Consider the following 15231-nt stretch of genomic DNA (forward strand, 5'->3'; position numbering starts at 1 on the left):
CTCACAAATATGTAGTGACCTTCTTTATCTCTTTTGATTGTTCTTGGTTTGAAGTTCATGTTGTCTGTAAACAGAATAGCTACACCTGCTTTTTTCTGGGATCCCTGTGATGTGGAGTATTATTTCCATCCTTCAATTTTCAGTGTATATATTTCTTTTTGAGTTAAATGTGTTTCTTGTATACAGCACATAATTGGAAGGCAGCTATGATCACCACTATACCACCAAAACATATAGTTGGATTTTGTTTCTTGATCCACTGTATCAGTCTGCTTCTTTCAACTGGTGCATTGAGACCATTTACATTGATAGTTAATAACTGACATGTATTGGCTTATCTTTGTTATGCTATTTTTTGCTGTTGGTTCTCTCTTTCTCCTTCTATTTAATTGCTTGCTCTGCTTTGTGGTTCCTTTCTGTTGTTCTTGAAGTTGTGGTTTTGTTTTGTTTTTTGTCTTTTTGAGACAGGGTCTCACTATGCATTTCAGGCTGGCCTTGAGCTCACTTTGTAGCCCAGGCTGGTCTTGAACTCACAACGATCCTCTTGCCTCAGCCTCCTGAGTGCTGGGATTGTAGGAGTGCAGCACCATGCCTGGCTTGTGTTCTTTTTTTTTTTATCTCTTTCTAGAATATCTTTTAGTACTCTTTGGAGGATTGGTTTGGTGCTCATGAATTTCTTCAGTTGTTCTTTATCATGGAAATGTTTTATTTCTCCCTTAAATTTGAAACATAGTTTTGCAGGTGTACATCAATCTGGATTGGAAGTTATTTTCTTTCAGTACCTGTCATACTTCACTCCAAGCTCTTCTTGACTTGATGACTTGTCTTGAGAAATCTGCCGTGATTCTAATGGGCTTTCCTTTATAGGTGATCAGTTTCTTTTCTCTAACAACTTTTAATACTCTGATCTTTTGTTGAGTTTCTGTGATCGTTATCACCGTATGTCTGCGTGTAGATTTATTTTGGTTATGGCTAATTGGAGTTCTATGTGCTTCACTTAACTGTATGTCTAATTCTTTTTCCCTGCCTGGGAAATTTTCTGCCATTATTTCTGCAAATAGTCTTTTTACATAGTTTGTGTTGACACCCCCTGTTTTGTTGACACCTATTAATCTTACATTGTTTTTCTTTGTTTCATCTTGCATTTGTTGAATTATTTCCTGGTTCCTTGTAATTTTTAAGAGATCTTTCCTTTCATGTTCGTTAATGGCAATGCTGTCTTCAAGGTGTGAAATCATATCTTCAGCTTCATTCAGGCAATTTTGTCAGCTTTGGATGGAATTTTTAATTTCCTGGATATCTGTTTGAATCTGTTTCACACTCTAGTTCTTTTCTGTACTGTTTACTTGAGGTTTCCATGAGTTTTCTATGCTCCTCTATTTCCTTATCGATGTCTTCTTTGGATGTGCTGAGCAATTCTTTTGTTATTGTTGTCATTTCCTTTTTCACCCGAGAGATTATTTCTGATGTGATGTCTTCTATGGCCTGATGGAGGTGTATCTTTACTTCAGTTGCTATCATATCAGAAATTTCAGGTATATGACTTCCAGATTCTTCTGTGTTGATGTCTTTTGGATTTGTTATGTGTCTGGTAGAGGTCTTAGATTGCATTTTGTTTCTTTGTTTTGTCATTTTTGAAGATCCAGAGGTTCCCTGGAGCTGAGCCTCACTCCCAGGATGGTGTGGGAGTGGAGGGGCAAGGGTCTGAAGGGCCCCAGTGCTCAGCATAGCTCCTGTGTTGGTGTGTGGTGGCAAGGTGGGGTTGCAGATTTTCCCAAAACTTTCTTGCCTTCAGTTGGCTCCCAGGCTGGTGGAGGAGGGGTGGGGGAGGCTCATTGGTGTTCATCAAGCTGTCTGGCATTCAGCTTGGCTTCCACAAAGGTGTGGGAAGGTGCAGGTCATGGTCACTGGGGCTTCAGGCATTGCCCAGGACTGAGCCCAGTTCCCATGCTGGTAGGGGAGGGGTGAGGGCATAGACCCTGTGGGTGCTGACTCTGGATTTCAGCTAAGCTCCGTGGTGGTGTGGGTGGTGCTGAGAGTGGGCTCTGAGGCCCCAGAAGGTGCCCAGGGTTCTACCAGCCTCATATTCTAGTGGGGGAGGTGTGGAGGCAGCTCACCAGGGTTACAGGGTTCCTGAAGATGTCTGAGGTTCAGCCTGGCTCTTGCAGGGATACTAGGAGTGCAGGGATTGGCCACTGAGACTTTGAGATTATTTTTTCTATGGCTTCTTCCATTTGTTTTTCACTTCTGATGCTATCACTTCAGAGAGTTCCATTTGGTGGCTTCCAATTTCCTCCATCTCTTTGTGCTCTGGACTTGTCTTGGGTGGGCTGGCCATTTGGGATTGCATTTTGCTTCTTCCCATATCATCATTTTTTATTTTATTTATTTATTTATTTATTTATTTAGTGTGTGTTAATACCTGTAGATTTCTTGTAGATAGCCCTATCACTGGTGTCCAGGCTTTCTTAGTAGATGTCTGTTCCTCTGGATGTCTCCTACGTGTAGGTGGTTCTTGATTTTTATGTCTATCCCAGGGATTTACCTTCCCAATATATTAAGTCTGAGAAGTTGCTATCAATTTGACTTAGGGCCCATTTCTTTGGTACTGGACTATGGTGATGGTTATGATCCCTTACAATTGTTGTATTGTCATATGGTGGTGGTGGGGGAACTGATTATAGCATAATGATATCCTGGTTAAAGTAGTTTAATTGGCAGTAACAATAGACTCAAGTGCAGCCTGACTACTGTCAAACTGTGGTATTAGCCAGATGTTTACAACAGTAGGAGGAAGTTCTACAGAAATACAGTCCAACTTATACCAGGAACTTGTATGCGGTGATTTTCCACTTAGTGGAGTGATTTTATCCTGTTGTGGTGGTGGTTTAGGAGGAAGAGGGAGGGATGGAGACATGAATGAGGCTAACTATAGTATGAGCAAGGTTGGAGGGCACAGGATGATTATTCAGGTTTGGGGTCATTGTAGGACATAGGAGGAAAGGATTGGAAGAGAAGGCCTAGGTGTTTTGAAGTGAACCAAGGAGAAGAGACAATGTTTACTCACATGAAAGTATCATAAAATCTAGCCAGATAGTTGACAAAAGAAAGGAAGGAGGAGGAGTAAGATAAACCAAAAAGAAAGGTTAGAGATTACCTGTTGGCTGGTATTGCTAATGTTGCTTGGGATATTTCCATGCCTCTAGTTCACCCTGTCCATCATGTGCACCTTAGCCAGGGTCCTACTGTATCTCTTGTGCCCTGGAGATTTCCAGGCCCTGAGTCCCACCAGTGGAGTCTCCCGAGTTGATGGAGAAAGGGAGGAGCACAAACTCAGACTCCTCTTGCTAACCATGCTGTCCCTGGGTTGATTTCAACTTTATTTGTTGTGATTTTACTTTCCACTTTTTTTTGGGGGGGTGGGGTGGGTTTTTTCCAGTACCAGGAACCGAACTCACGACCTTGCACTTGCCAGGCAGGCGCTGTGCCACTGAGCTAAATCCCCATCCCCTACTTTCCACTTTTTTTTTCCACAGGTTACTGTGTTGATTTTACCTTCCATGCCTTTTCCAGTACTCTGTTACCAACCATCAGTTATGCTGCTGTGGAGAAACTCACAGTTTGTATTTTTTATTCAGGGTTTTAAATTAAGAAGGTCTAATACATTTGTTTTCAACATTATCATATTCAGCACTCTTTAGATTAAATTATAGTTTAGATTCTGCTTGTAATATACAAAAATAAAATTAGTGTATAATATTATCTGTACATCTTCTTTGCAAAAAAGAAATACAATGTCTGTTGATATAATTAAATAAAAGCAAAACATGTATCACAAAGGCAATAGGTCAAGAAATACTCAGTTGATGCCGCTGAAACAAAGTAAGTATGTATGTTGCACCTGGGTACAGAACCCCTGGGGCTGCAGCAGGTACAAACACAGACTGAGACGGGGGTGCTATACAGTGTTGTCTCAGCACCTGCAAGATGTTTTGCTGTTAGTGAGGTGACTGTGAGATGGTTTACAACTCTGGGTAAAACTTGGAAAGAAAATAGTGTAATTTCTGGTCAGTTTACATACAACTCATGATTCCTGCAAAATTCAATCATGTGCAAAAATATATAAACATTGCTAGGGGAGGAATACTATAATTTTATGACTCTTTAATATAGTAATGTATATAAAAATTTAGTACACTATGTAGTAAAATAATATAAACAATATGAACTTAAATGGACTTAGCAAAGAATAACTTATTAATGATGATGAATATTCAGGAAAGTCTTCCAAAGCTGTGTGGATGGCAGATCATTCTCTCACGTTGCTCATATCCTGTAGAGGCAGCTCTGTCCCTTTGAGAGTGATGACGTGATCAACTCTCTCAGTTTGTGGCTGGGCAGAATAAAGCCCAGAGGGCAAAGTGCTCATCTGGAGTCACTGAGTGTTGCACTCGGGCTCACTGGGGCCCACATAGTGTGACCCTGAAACTTTGGTATTTAAATATATACATTTAATATATATTTAAATATATACATTTATATATTTAAATATATAAATATTTGGTGAGTGTGTGGTACTGGAGATTGGACATGGCCTCACACTGACATCCCCAGGTCTTTTTATCTTTTATTTTAAGACAGATTCTCATTAAGTTGCCAAATTGGCTTGAAATTTGCAATCCTTCTCCCTGAGCCTTCCAAGTAGGGAGTGACTGGGGTAACAGACATGTGCCACCATGCCTGGCTAAACATCGCATTTTGTAGCAGAACACACTTGAGTTCATTGCCAGGGATATAGCACGATTCTGGCTACTATGCTGCTTCTGCTGGTGAACATAAAATGTTTGCATAGGAGAGTGCATGTCCTCACGAATGGTGCTAAAACTACATTCTAAACCTGGTCAAACCTAGTACAGCTGTAACACAATAGGATCTGATTTTAAGTAGTCAGTTTGCTTCCTGTATCAAAGCCACACCATCACTATGTAAACTCTTGGATGAGTGAACTGGCCTATCCTTTGCTAATCCCTGGTTAAGACAGAACATTCTTTCTGTTTCCAGTTTTGTTTTGTTTGGTGTGTATGGGTGCATGTTTTCCAGCACTGATATGACAACCATTTTGAAGGCTATTAGCCAGCTTTGTGCATATTTCTTCCTTTCAAATTCACTTGGATTCTGAGAACATGAAGTGCAATCACAGGGATGACAATTCTCCCTTTGTGTTACACCCACCCTTCCGTATTAGTTTTAGGTGCTTCCATGAGAGGCATAACATCTGTGCAAGAAGCAGGAAAAGATGGTCTGTGATGCTAAGCTGTGGAACCTGAGACCCCTCAGAGATTTACTCCTTATTTCCTGCCTCAGACTGAATATTGATGAAAAGAAAACTGATGAAATGTTAGAGCTACCAGAGACCTTGGAGACCCAGAGATGAACTAGATAAGCAGGCAAAGACAGCAGTGAACTCACAGTCACACAGCAAGGGTGGTTGGTCTGAAATCACAACGTCAATTTCATAGTCATTGTGCACTGAACCCTCAACATGGCATAGTCCAGAGGAAGAAACTAGAAGTACTAGCGGGAAGGTGGGCCTTGGGTTATGTCTGCTGATTGGCCCTACCGCAGTTTTCTTGGCTTCGTATTCCACCTGGTGGCTGCCTCATGTCATTTCATCTCTAAAAATATCTAAAGCCTGAGGCCTGAGTGTAAGGCTGAGAAGGAAGACTGTAGGACCTTATCAGACTTCAACTAAGTTGTCCTACATGGACCAGCTCCCACAGCTGTCTAGCAAGCTTTCTCCAGTCACCACCCAGAAATGATTGCCTCCTCCTCTCTGACTCTGTGGGACTCTGACACGTGCATCTGTCATAGTACTGTTCACTGCCTCCCCTGTGAGCACGTGGTCATGTCTGGTCTCTTCCTTCTGGCTGGATGGGAAATCTCTGGAGTCAGAGGCTGCACCATCTCTGCATATTCTCTCCTGTTTTCCTCAGTCCTGTTCTCTTCATTCATTAGGTTCTCAGTAAGTGCAGATGGGCCTGACAGACAGTTCCCACTGAAGACCCTGGGAAAGGAAATGGCTTTTCCTAGGATACATGAGCAAACACAGTCACAGCAGGCATCAGCATTTATCCAGGCTCATGTTTGCTGGGTACTGACTGTATTTGTGTGCAGTGTGGACATTGCTGGACACAGCATTAAATCAGGACGTCTTACCTTCAGGGGTTGGAGGCAGAGGAGCAGGGGAGGAAGCCAAGGATGACAATATATGGGCAAATAAAAATGAGCTAAACCGAGGTAGAAGGAGTACACTGAGCAAGTGACTATATACACCTGGAGAAGTCTTTAGGAAGGAGGAAGCATGGGAGCTGAGCCTCAAAATACAAGAAGGATTCTGATGGCAGACCATGAGAATTTATAAGCTTTTCCATGAAATGAAAAAGAAAGTCTAGCAGCAGTGTGGAGCAAATGTGTGAACATGGCTAATCACACAGCATATCCATGGGGAGCAGTCCAACTTGGCTGGAGCCCAGGGTGGGAGGGAAAGGTAGTGATGGATGAAGTTGGAAAACTAGTTTGGAACAAATCAAATGAGGACTTAAATGCCTTAAATCATGACTTAAATAATATGAAAACTTAAAAGGCTCAGAATAGGAAGCACCATTCTTCTGATATTGCTCTGAGGAAAGCAGCTGAAACTGTGCCCCTTTCTGACACTCAGTGGAGGTATTAACTGGTGTTGGAAACATCACTAATTCAAGGTCAAGACCCTGGAGATATGAGATCAAGTGTTGGATCACACGGGGCGAGTTTGGCAGGAGGGCTTCAGTGGGTGCTGCTTTCATTTGCATTTCAGTCAAAATTGGGCAGGATTGCTATCTTGTTCTTGAGTTTGTGTCTAAGTAAATGAATCATGGAAGAGTGTATGAATCTCTAAATCCAAATACACTGCCCTGTCCTTGGTCCAGTAGACTGTTCCTGAAGATGTCCTTGTACGTGGCACCTTGGGCACCTATTTGCAGAAACATGCACAGTCCATGCAGAGAAACAATTCTACTAGCAGAAGGGGAGGTGAAGAAGTGTGGCCTTAATAACAAGGTCTACTTGTCAACCTGTATCATATACCTCCTTGGGCTAAAATGTGACGGCACTGGGTTCTGGAGAAACTGGCACTTTATCTTTCGTGTGCTTCATTTATTTGTCATATTGTTGTGTACCAGAACTAGAACTTTTCTTGGTCGCTAAGGGCAAGGGAATAAAAATCAGATAAGCCATAGTGGATGGGAGAGACCCTTGCAGTCATTTAGGTCATTCTCTACAAAGGCTAAAGCCAAATTTCTGTTTAATAAGTGCTCCCTTCCTCTTGAGTCAATCAGAATTAACATTCCTTGTGTCTCCTCCTGTTTTCTTTCTGGGTCATTCTGGCTCATAATCAGTGCCTCAGAAGCAGAGCTTTGAGTGAGTGAGTGGACCCACTGTAACAGGGATCTTTTGTCCTTTTAAAGCCTGTAAGGAAGTTATAATGTGCTATTCTTTCCCCCAGGGAGAAGGTAGAATCCGACCTGGTATTTCTGGGGTTACTGATTTTGGAGAATCGATTGAAAGAAGAGACAAAACCTGTCTTGGAGGAGCTCATCTCAGCACGGATAAGGACTGTAATGATCACAGGTATAGAACAAAATGGGTGATCAAAATAGTGAGAACTTGGTGTGGAAAGAGACTCACTTAACAAATAGTGTTGCTTATGTACTATGGGGCAAGGCACTACCGAAGATGCTGCTTTCCTTACATTTCCACTGCAGTGGTGAAAGAAAATCAATCAATCAATCAATCAATCAGTCAGCCAGCCAGTCAAATAGTGTAATAACTGTTTTGAGGTACACAATATCAGGTGATGTAATATGTGTCTGGCTATCTATTTTGGATGAGGCAGTTCACAAAGGCCTCTCTAAGCAGTGACATTTGACTTAAGACCTGAATGACAAGAAGATATGAACCGTGCAAAGATGATGATTTTTATTGTCAGATGTTAGAAGATGAAAGATGCTTAGTCAACGCAATCTGTAAACTACAGTGAAGGCCTATCAATAAGAAAAGTCTGTAATTTTGGAGATAAAAGAAAAATGCTGCCCTCTCTATTCCTAATGCCAAGCTCTGGATCAAACAAACAAGGGGCCAGGGAGAAGGGGTTGCTAAGGGAAATGTATGAAATTTTTTAATGAACATTTTTCCAAAGTAGGAAGGGCTTGGTAGGAGTGACTGGTGGATAGCTGATCATACAATGGTCAACAGGAAGTAGAAAGAGAAAGGACGAGCCGGGAGGGAGATAGACTGTTCCAGCTCGCATCCTGAGCAAGTCGCTTCCTCCACATCTTCCAGCCTGGCCCAGCACCTAGCAGCATATTCTGCTATGGATTTGTCAGTGGGAGAATACACTGCTGAGTATAACGCCTCCATGATCCAATTGCTTTCCACACACCTAAAATTTTTGGAGGGAGGGTTTTAGAACTAAAACATCACAGGGACCCCTTAGACTGTTATAGAGTGTAAACGTCTATGTCAGATAATTGAAGCCCAGGCCTGGGCTGTACTTCCTCCGAGGTGGTGTCTTACAGGTGGGAGACCCCTGCCAAGCCCCTGCAGAAGCTCTTAGCTCTCATGGCTCCGTTTGCCTGTCCAACCTCAGAACTCTGTGCTTTTCCACCAGTCATGTGCTTTGAGGATCCTCATGTTCATTATGCAGAAACTTGAGAGAAGCCAGCCCAAGACAGCCAGCCAGAGCTGTATTATTTATTTTTTAGTAGTTGATTTAGGAAGCAATATATGTACCTATGAAGCTTTAAACCAGGAATGGCCCTTACCTGTTCCTTATGTCATAGGTATCATAAATGTGACATTTGTTGAGAATCTCCACCACATGTTACATTACTGTATTTCCTTTCCACAGTTGAGAGTTAAAGAAAGAAGTCTTTCATATTTACACAGAGCTTTCTCATCTCTGTTGTGCTTTTTTATTCCTTAAGTAGAAATTAACCTCTGGTATCATTTCCTTTCAGCCTGAAGAGCTGCTTTTAGCATTTCCTTTGAACACATCTGCTGGCAACAAATTATGTTAGTTTTCTTTCATCTTAGAATATTTTTATTTATTCTCTATTCCCTAAGGATGTTTCATGAGCTGTATGAGTCAGAGCTGAAGATTCTTTTCTTACAGGACTTTAAAGATGTAGTTCCACTGCTTTCTGTCCTCTTTGGTGCTTGGGCAAAAATGGGTGATAAGTTAAATCACTGTCCCCTTGTCTGTACCGTGTTCTTCTTCTCCATCTGCTTTTTTCTTTAACTTTGATCTTAGTAGTTTTATTCCCATGTCTCTGGATGTAGATCCCACTGAGTTTTCCCATTTTCTTGCATCTGTAAATTGTAGTCTTTTACCATATTTGGAGAATTTTTTGCTATTATTTCTTTTATCTTTTTCAGATTTTGTCTTATATTTATTTGTGTTTCTAAGAGTTAGCATATGGTTACTACTTGCTTCTTATTTAAGTGACCTTGTCCTTGATTCTTTAAAGTACATTTTTTCTTAGATAATACCACATTTATAAATTTGTTAGGAGATTCCTTCCATGAATGTAAAGAATTTAATACAATAATGAATTTCAGGTTATTTAGCATAAAATCTTATAAGTCAAATTGTACAGATGGAGAAAATATTACTGGAAGTATGCAAGATTTATATACTTTTGGTTCAATTTGTGTATCAGTTTTTAATAAACACAGAAAGAAATTTGGGAAACCACACCTTTCATAATAGCACCTAAAAAATGAAATACTTAGGAATTAATCTAACAAAGGAAGTAAAAGATCTATACAATGAAAATTACAGTACTCTGAAAAAAGAGATTGAAGAGGATTTCAGAATATGGAAAGATATTCTTTGCTCATGGATAGGAAGAACCAACATTGTGAAAATGACCATATTCCCAAAATTGTTGTACAGATTCATTGCAATCTCAGTTAAAATACCATTAGTATACCTCACAGATCTAGAGAAAACATTCCGAAAATTCATCTGGAACAGAAGAGGCCTAGAATAGCAAACACAATCCGGGGCAACAAAGGAAAGGCAGGAGGCATCACAATCCCTGATTTGAAATTATCCTACAAAGCTACTGTGATGAAATCAGCATGGTACTGGCAAAAAACCAGATCTGCTATTATTCCATCAACTACCTCTTCCCATTTCAGAATTTCTCCTCTCTTTCTCAGATTCCACTCACCTGAATGGCAGTCCTTTTGATATCCTTGGGTCTTTTTATTTTTGTTTAATTTCCTCTTTTCTCCATTTTCTATAATTATTATTGATCAATCTTCCAGTTCATTTTGCCACCTCCATTTTGCTATTGAGTGAATCCCTGGATTTAAAAAAATTAAAATTCTACAACGTGTAGTTCTTTTGTATCACTTACATATTTCTTTGTTGAGAACATCTGGCTTTACAGTTGTTCCATGAGTATTAGCATTTACTATATAAAGGAGACTTTTAATAGCTACTATCTGAGGACCTCAGCATTGAGTCATCAAAGGGTTCGCAGCTGTTGATTTTTTAAAGTTGAGAATTGGCCAGATATTTCACATTTTTTGTATGTGGAGTAACCACAACATTTTGGACATTACTCCATGAGACTTAGAACTCTGCTAAAATATTCTGGAAAATGTTGGAGTTGTTTTGTTTGTTTGTTTGTTTGTTTGTTTTTTGCTTTAGCCAGCAATTATCACAAATTCTGTCTTGTCTATTATAGGTGATGGCTCCAGTATTCCCTTAGATATTAAATCTTTTGCTATGTTTGGTTTTTCCCTACACAAGGATTACTCTGACAAGTGGGAAGTGATTTATATTATAGTTTAGTTCTTGATACTTCTATCATCCTTCTTTGGGTCTGCTCTACATGTGGATTGAGCTCTGGGTTCAGCCTAAGACTTACAAAGTTTGAACACTGAATTAGTTCTCTTTTGCAGCTCTCTTATTCTCAGAATTCATTTGATCATACTCTGCAGTCTATGCAGGATCCTTTTGCTGGCTCCTTTGCCCTGAAAGAGTGGGCTTATTTGGGAGTTTAACTTCCTGCACAACTGTGGGGCTAAGAGAAGAAAGAGAAAACCTGGGAATCTCACTCCTTGTTGGTTGCTTCTCCAGGGCTGACACCTTTTCACAGTCTGCTCCTATATGCTTACTTTTTCAAGTCTTTTGGGGAGCTGCTTTTTGTTTCATCTTTAAAAGAGTTTTCAATTATAATTAATGGGAAAGATAGATTATAGTAGGCTTACTCCACCTCAACTGGAAATGGAACCACGAGATGCAATATTAACCCTGAAGGGTTTTCTAAATGTTGAAAAAGCTCTTAGCAAATGAAAGAAATAGATTTGAATTTTGCTTTTTAAAATTTTTTGCTCTTCGATTCTGACAAAAATACACTGTTAGGTCATGAAGTAACCTGACAAGAAGGAGCAGGAGCCAGAAAAGGGATCATGAAATGCAGCCTAGGATGGAAAAAGTCCCAGAAATTATTTCTCTTTACACCTAAAATAAGAACTGGACTCTTCAGCCTGGCTTTGCAGGCTCTGCAAGATGCATCTATCTCTTCAGTCTCACCTTAGGAGGCTCTTCCTTTCTTCTAGGTGACAATCTTCAGACCGCAATAACAGTGGCCAGAAAGTCTGGGATGGTTTCTGAAAGCCAGAAAGTCATTCTCATTGAGGCAGAGGAAATCACTGGATCCTCATCAGCATCTCTGTCTTGGAAATTAGTAGAAGAGAAGAAACACGCTGCATGCGGGAGACAGGTATACTGAACACAGACCTGTTGTATCACCTGACTTGTTGCACTGTGTAGGTGACTGACAGCTGTGGTCAGCCAAGGTGTCGAGAAGACCTGGCGTCTACAAATTTCTCCAGACTTCTAACAAATATGCAGTTCAGTGAACCCAATTATATCTGTTTTTCACACTGTTCCTACTGTGCTCCAAGGTACAGGCTTTCTTGGGTGCTGGAAGTAATCCATTCTTTTACACTTCAAGAACTGGTTAGTTCTGTGAGAGAAGGAAAATAGTAAGCAGAGCTGTGAATCTAATTTACCATTTCTCCCCTGGCTTGTCAGCCATCTTATGGGCTCAAAGGGGATTTAGTTCCTGGGAGAGACACTTCTATGTGCTTTGCAAAATGAGACTATGTCTTCAAGGTAGGGGGAAAACATTTTATTCATTTATCTCTATTCTTATCAGTAGTCTATTTCCATTGTGTCCTTGTGGAATAATATTAATTCTGTAAGGAAAAAAAATAGTAAGCTCTCACTTCAGGAGGAGATCTGTTAAGCTTTTTATAGTTTACACTTGAAATGTGTGAAATGTGCTGCTCTCTGGGACTCACTGAGATCAAATCAGGATGAGAGCAGGACACAAGTAAGTGTTATTCTCTTAGTCGCTAATGGCTCTGATGCACAAAGACTGACCCAGTGAAGAGAAAGTACTTCTCTGAGGAATCAGGGCTGGTGTGTGACTTGAGAAGAAAGACCCTCATCTGTCTTCATTCCCTTCTCTCAGATGTGCTTGTCTTAACCACTCTCTCAAGTGGAAGTATCTAAAATAATTGTCTCTTGCTTTGCAGGACAATTACATTAACATCAGGGAAGAAGTCTACCATAATGGCAAAGAAGGAAGCTACCATTTTGCCCTAGATGGAAAATCCTTTCAAGTTATAAGTCGATATTTCAGCAGCCTCCTGCCAAAGGCAAGTTATGAGAGGGCAGAAGTCTCTCAGAGAGATGCTGTGGTGCCATTTCTAGAATACAGTCCTGAACAACTTCAGACTAGCACATATGCAATTAGTTCTTTAGATCATAAGAGAGGTAGATTTTTTTATTGTAATTTTATTAATAATACATAAATGGTTTGTGGACAGGCATCACCAGCTTGACTGACTGAACTATCCTGTGGTAAAAATATTTACTATATTATCCAACTTACCAGTGATTGTGCAGATGCTGGTTAAAAATGTCATCTTGGACCCCACTTTTATATAATAAATAATTCTAATTTATACAATAAGCCATTTGAATTCTTTAAAAAGTTGAAAACTGAACTAAAACAATATCATTCTTCTTCAACTTTGAAAACACTTGTGCAAGTTTCTTACTGGGATTAAAAGGGCAGAGCTGACAAGAAATATGACATGGTAATACAAGACGAAAATATTTGTGAGACTGTCCATTAATGTTTTATCAATGGGCAGGTCTCTCATATTGATGTATCAAAAATATATTTCTAACAGTAGGTAAAAATATCCTTTGTTCATTTTTAAAATTTCTTTGCCCTTAGTTGTCCACATTAATAAATCCTAAAGTCCATGAGAAATGTGACAAAGTTATGTAACATGCACTACATTGTCAAGCAAATCAAATATCAAAAGACCTAACAATTTTGGAAATGTTTCTCAACCCTCTCTTTTCCTGCTTTATTGATCTGGACACAAGTACGTATGCCTGTATACAAAAGAATCTTGCAGTGTGTCCACAGTGACAATTAACTTTCCCACCATGAAGAAAAGTAGTCTATGCCTCCCCGGCCAGTTACATAGAGGTGGACAGTACCTATGGTAACAGCAGTAAGAGGTAGATATTTTTTTGGAGAGGTTACTATTGTCTTATTTCCTATTAGATTTATAATAAATAAATAACATGTTCAGCTTTTTCTCCATCTAGAGGGTTGAGGTATCAGTGATTTTTTGAATCCTAAGGATTGATTTTAGGTAGATTTCACTATATTGCCATAATGAAGGATCTTACAGAGGAAATCCTTCCTGTAGGAAGGCAAGCCAAGAATAGAAGAATACCATTTGGTTATTTTTTTCAATTTTTAAATTTTTTGTCTTTTTTTGGAACAAGATCTCACTATGCTATCCAGGCTGGTCTTGAGCTCACTTTGTAGCTCTGGCTGGCCTTAAACTCACAGTGATCCTCCTATCTCAGCCTCCTAAGTGCTGGGATTACAGGCTTACACCACCATGCCCAGCGCCATTCAGTTTTTAATAAAGGAGCTCTGTATTTGGGAGAGCAAAATTTAAAAGTTTTCTGATGAAGAACAAGCCCATGGTAGATAACATATCTGCTGAAGAATAAAGATTTTGAGTGTACACTAAACTGTTTACTGCCAAGATGAGCAAGGCACATATACATGAAACAGAAGAATTTAGACTGTATAGAAAGAAGTTTAGGAGAATAGAGCTGGTATAGGTTTTTATACCCTCAAACTATCCATATTCCATAGCTCAAAGTAGCTGAGTGTCATAATTGGTCAAGGCAGGATGGCATGATTAAGTCAACGACCACAGATAGTTACTAGACTGTTTTTCAACAACTTCTGCACAATTTTTTGAGAATCACTTGTTTCTTTTTCTTGTCCTAATATCCTGACCTCTTGCTTTGGTACAATTTTCCTGACTTTATTGTTTCAAGATTTTATTAAGCTTCTGATTTTTCAAGACCACATTTTCCATGGCTACTGGGCTAAATTCCTGTTTTGTTTTGTTTTGTTTTTGGTCCCGGGAATCGAACTCACAACATTGCGCTTGCCAGGTAAACGCTGTGCTGCTGAGCTAAATCCCCAGCCCCTAAATTCCTGTTGGTCATTATTTTTATAAACTATTTTTATTAAGCAATTACTTTTACTGATTTCAGTATTCGCTGTCATTTATCTCATGACAAAAGTCTCAAAGTCTGTCTTTAAATCCATAAAAGGATTCCTTAGAAACAAACTTGTTTTTCATTCCTGGTCACCATCACCTGGCCAGTGTTATGTTGTCAGGTAATGAGTATACGACCAGCTGACATGATAATACGGTTCCTTTGTTTGGTTTCTTATAGATACTCATGAACGGGACGATCTTTGCGAGAATGTCGCCTGGGCAGAAATCCAGTCTTGTGGAAGAATTTCAGAAACTGGAGTAGGTACAGGGAACTGGCCAGTTTGTCTAGGCAGTGGTTTTCACCATGGCTACACATGACAGTCACCTAGGGAGCTTTGAAAAGATAGCAAAGCCAGCACATTGCTATCCAGAGATTCTAATTCAATGAATCACATGGGGCTTGGTTATCAACATTTTAAAAAGCTCTTCACATATGTCAATTTTGCAACTAAAGTTAAGAACCTCTGGACTAGAATATACGGGTTATGAAAAGATATG

At 39.8% G+C, this 15231-nt stretch overlaps 1 protein-coding gene across 1 annotated transcript in view; it reads left to right on the plus strand.

Annotated features, from left to right (window-relative positions):
- Positions 1-15231, plus strand: part of Atp13a4 (ATPase type 13A4) — a 146821-nt gene that overhangs the window by 100122 nt on the left and 31468 nt on the right. Inside the window, exons 18-21 of the mRNA XM_005383209.2 lie at positions 7544-7668; positions 11674-11837; positions 12658-12780; positions 14912-14991. Of these exons, the coding sequence (XP_005383266.1) occupies positions 7544-7668; positions 11674-11837; positions 12658-12780; positions 14912-14991 (492 nt within the window). The remainder of the gene's footprint in view (positions 1-7543; positions 7669-11673; positions 11838-12657; positions 12781-14911; positions 14992-15231) is intronic.

This window comes from Chinchilla lanigera, unplaced genomic scaffold (genome assembly GCF_000276665.1).
Source record: "Chinchilla lanigera isolate Chin_1 unplaced genomic scaffold, ChiLan1.0 scaffold00019, whole genome shotgun sequence".
Lineage (NCBI taxonomy): Eukaryota > Metazoa > Chordata > Mammalia > Rodentia > Chinchillidae > Chinchilla > Chinchilla lanigera.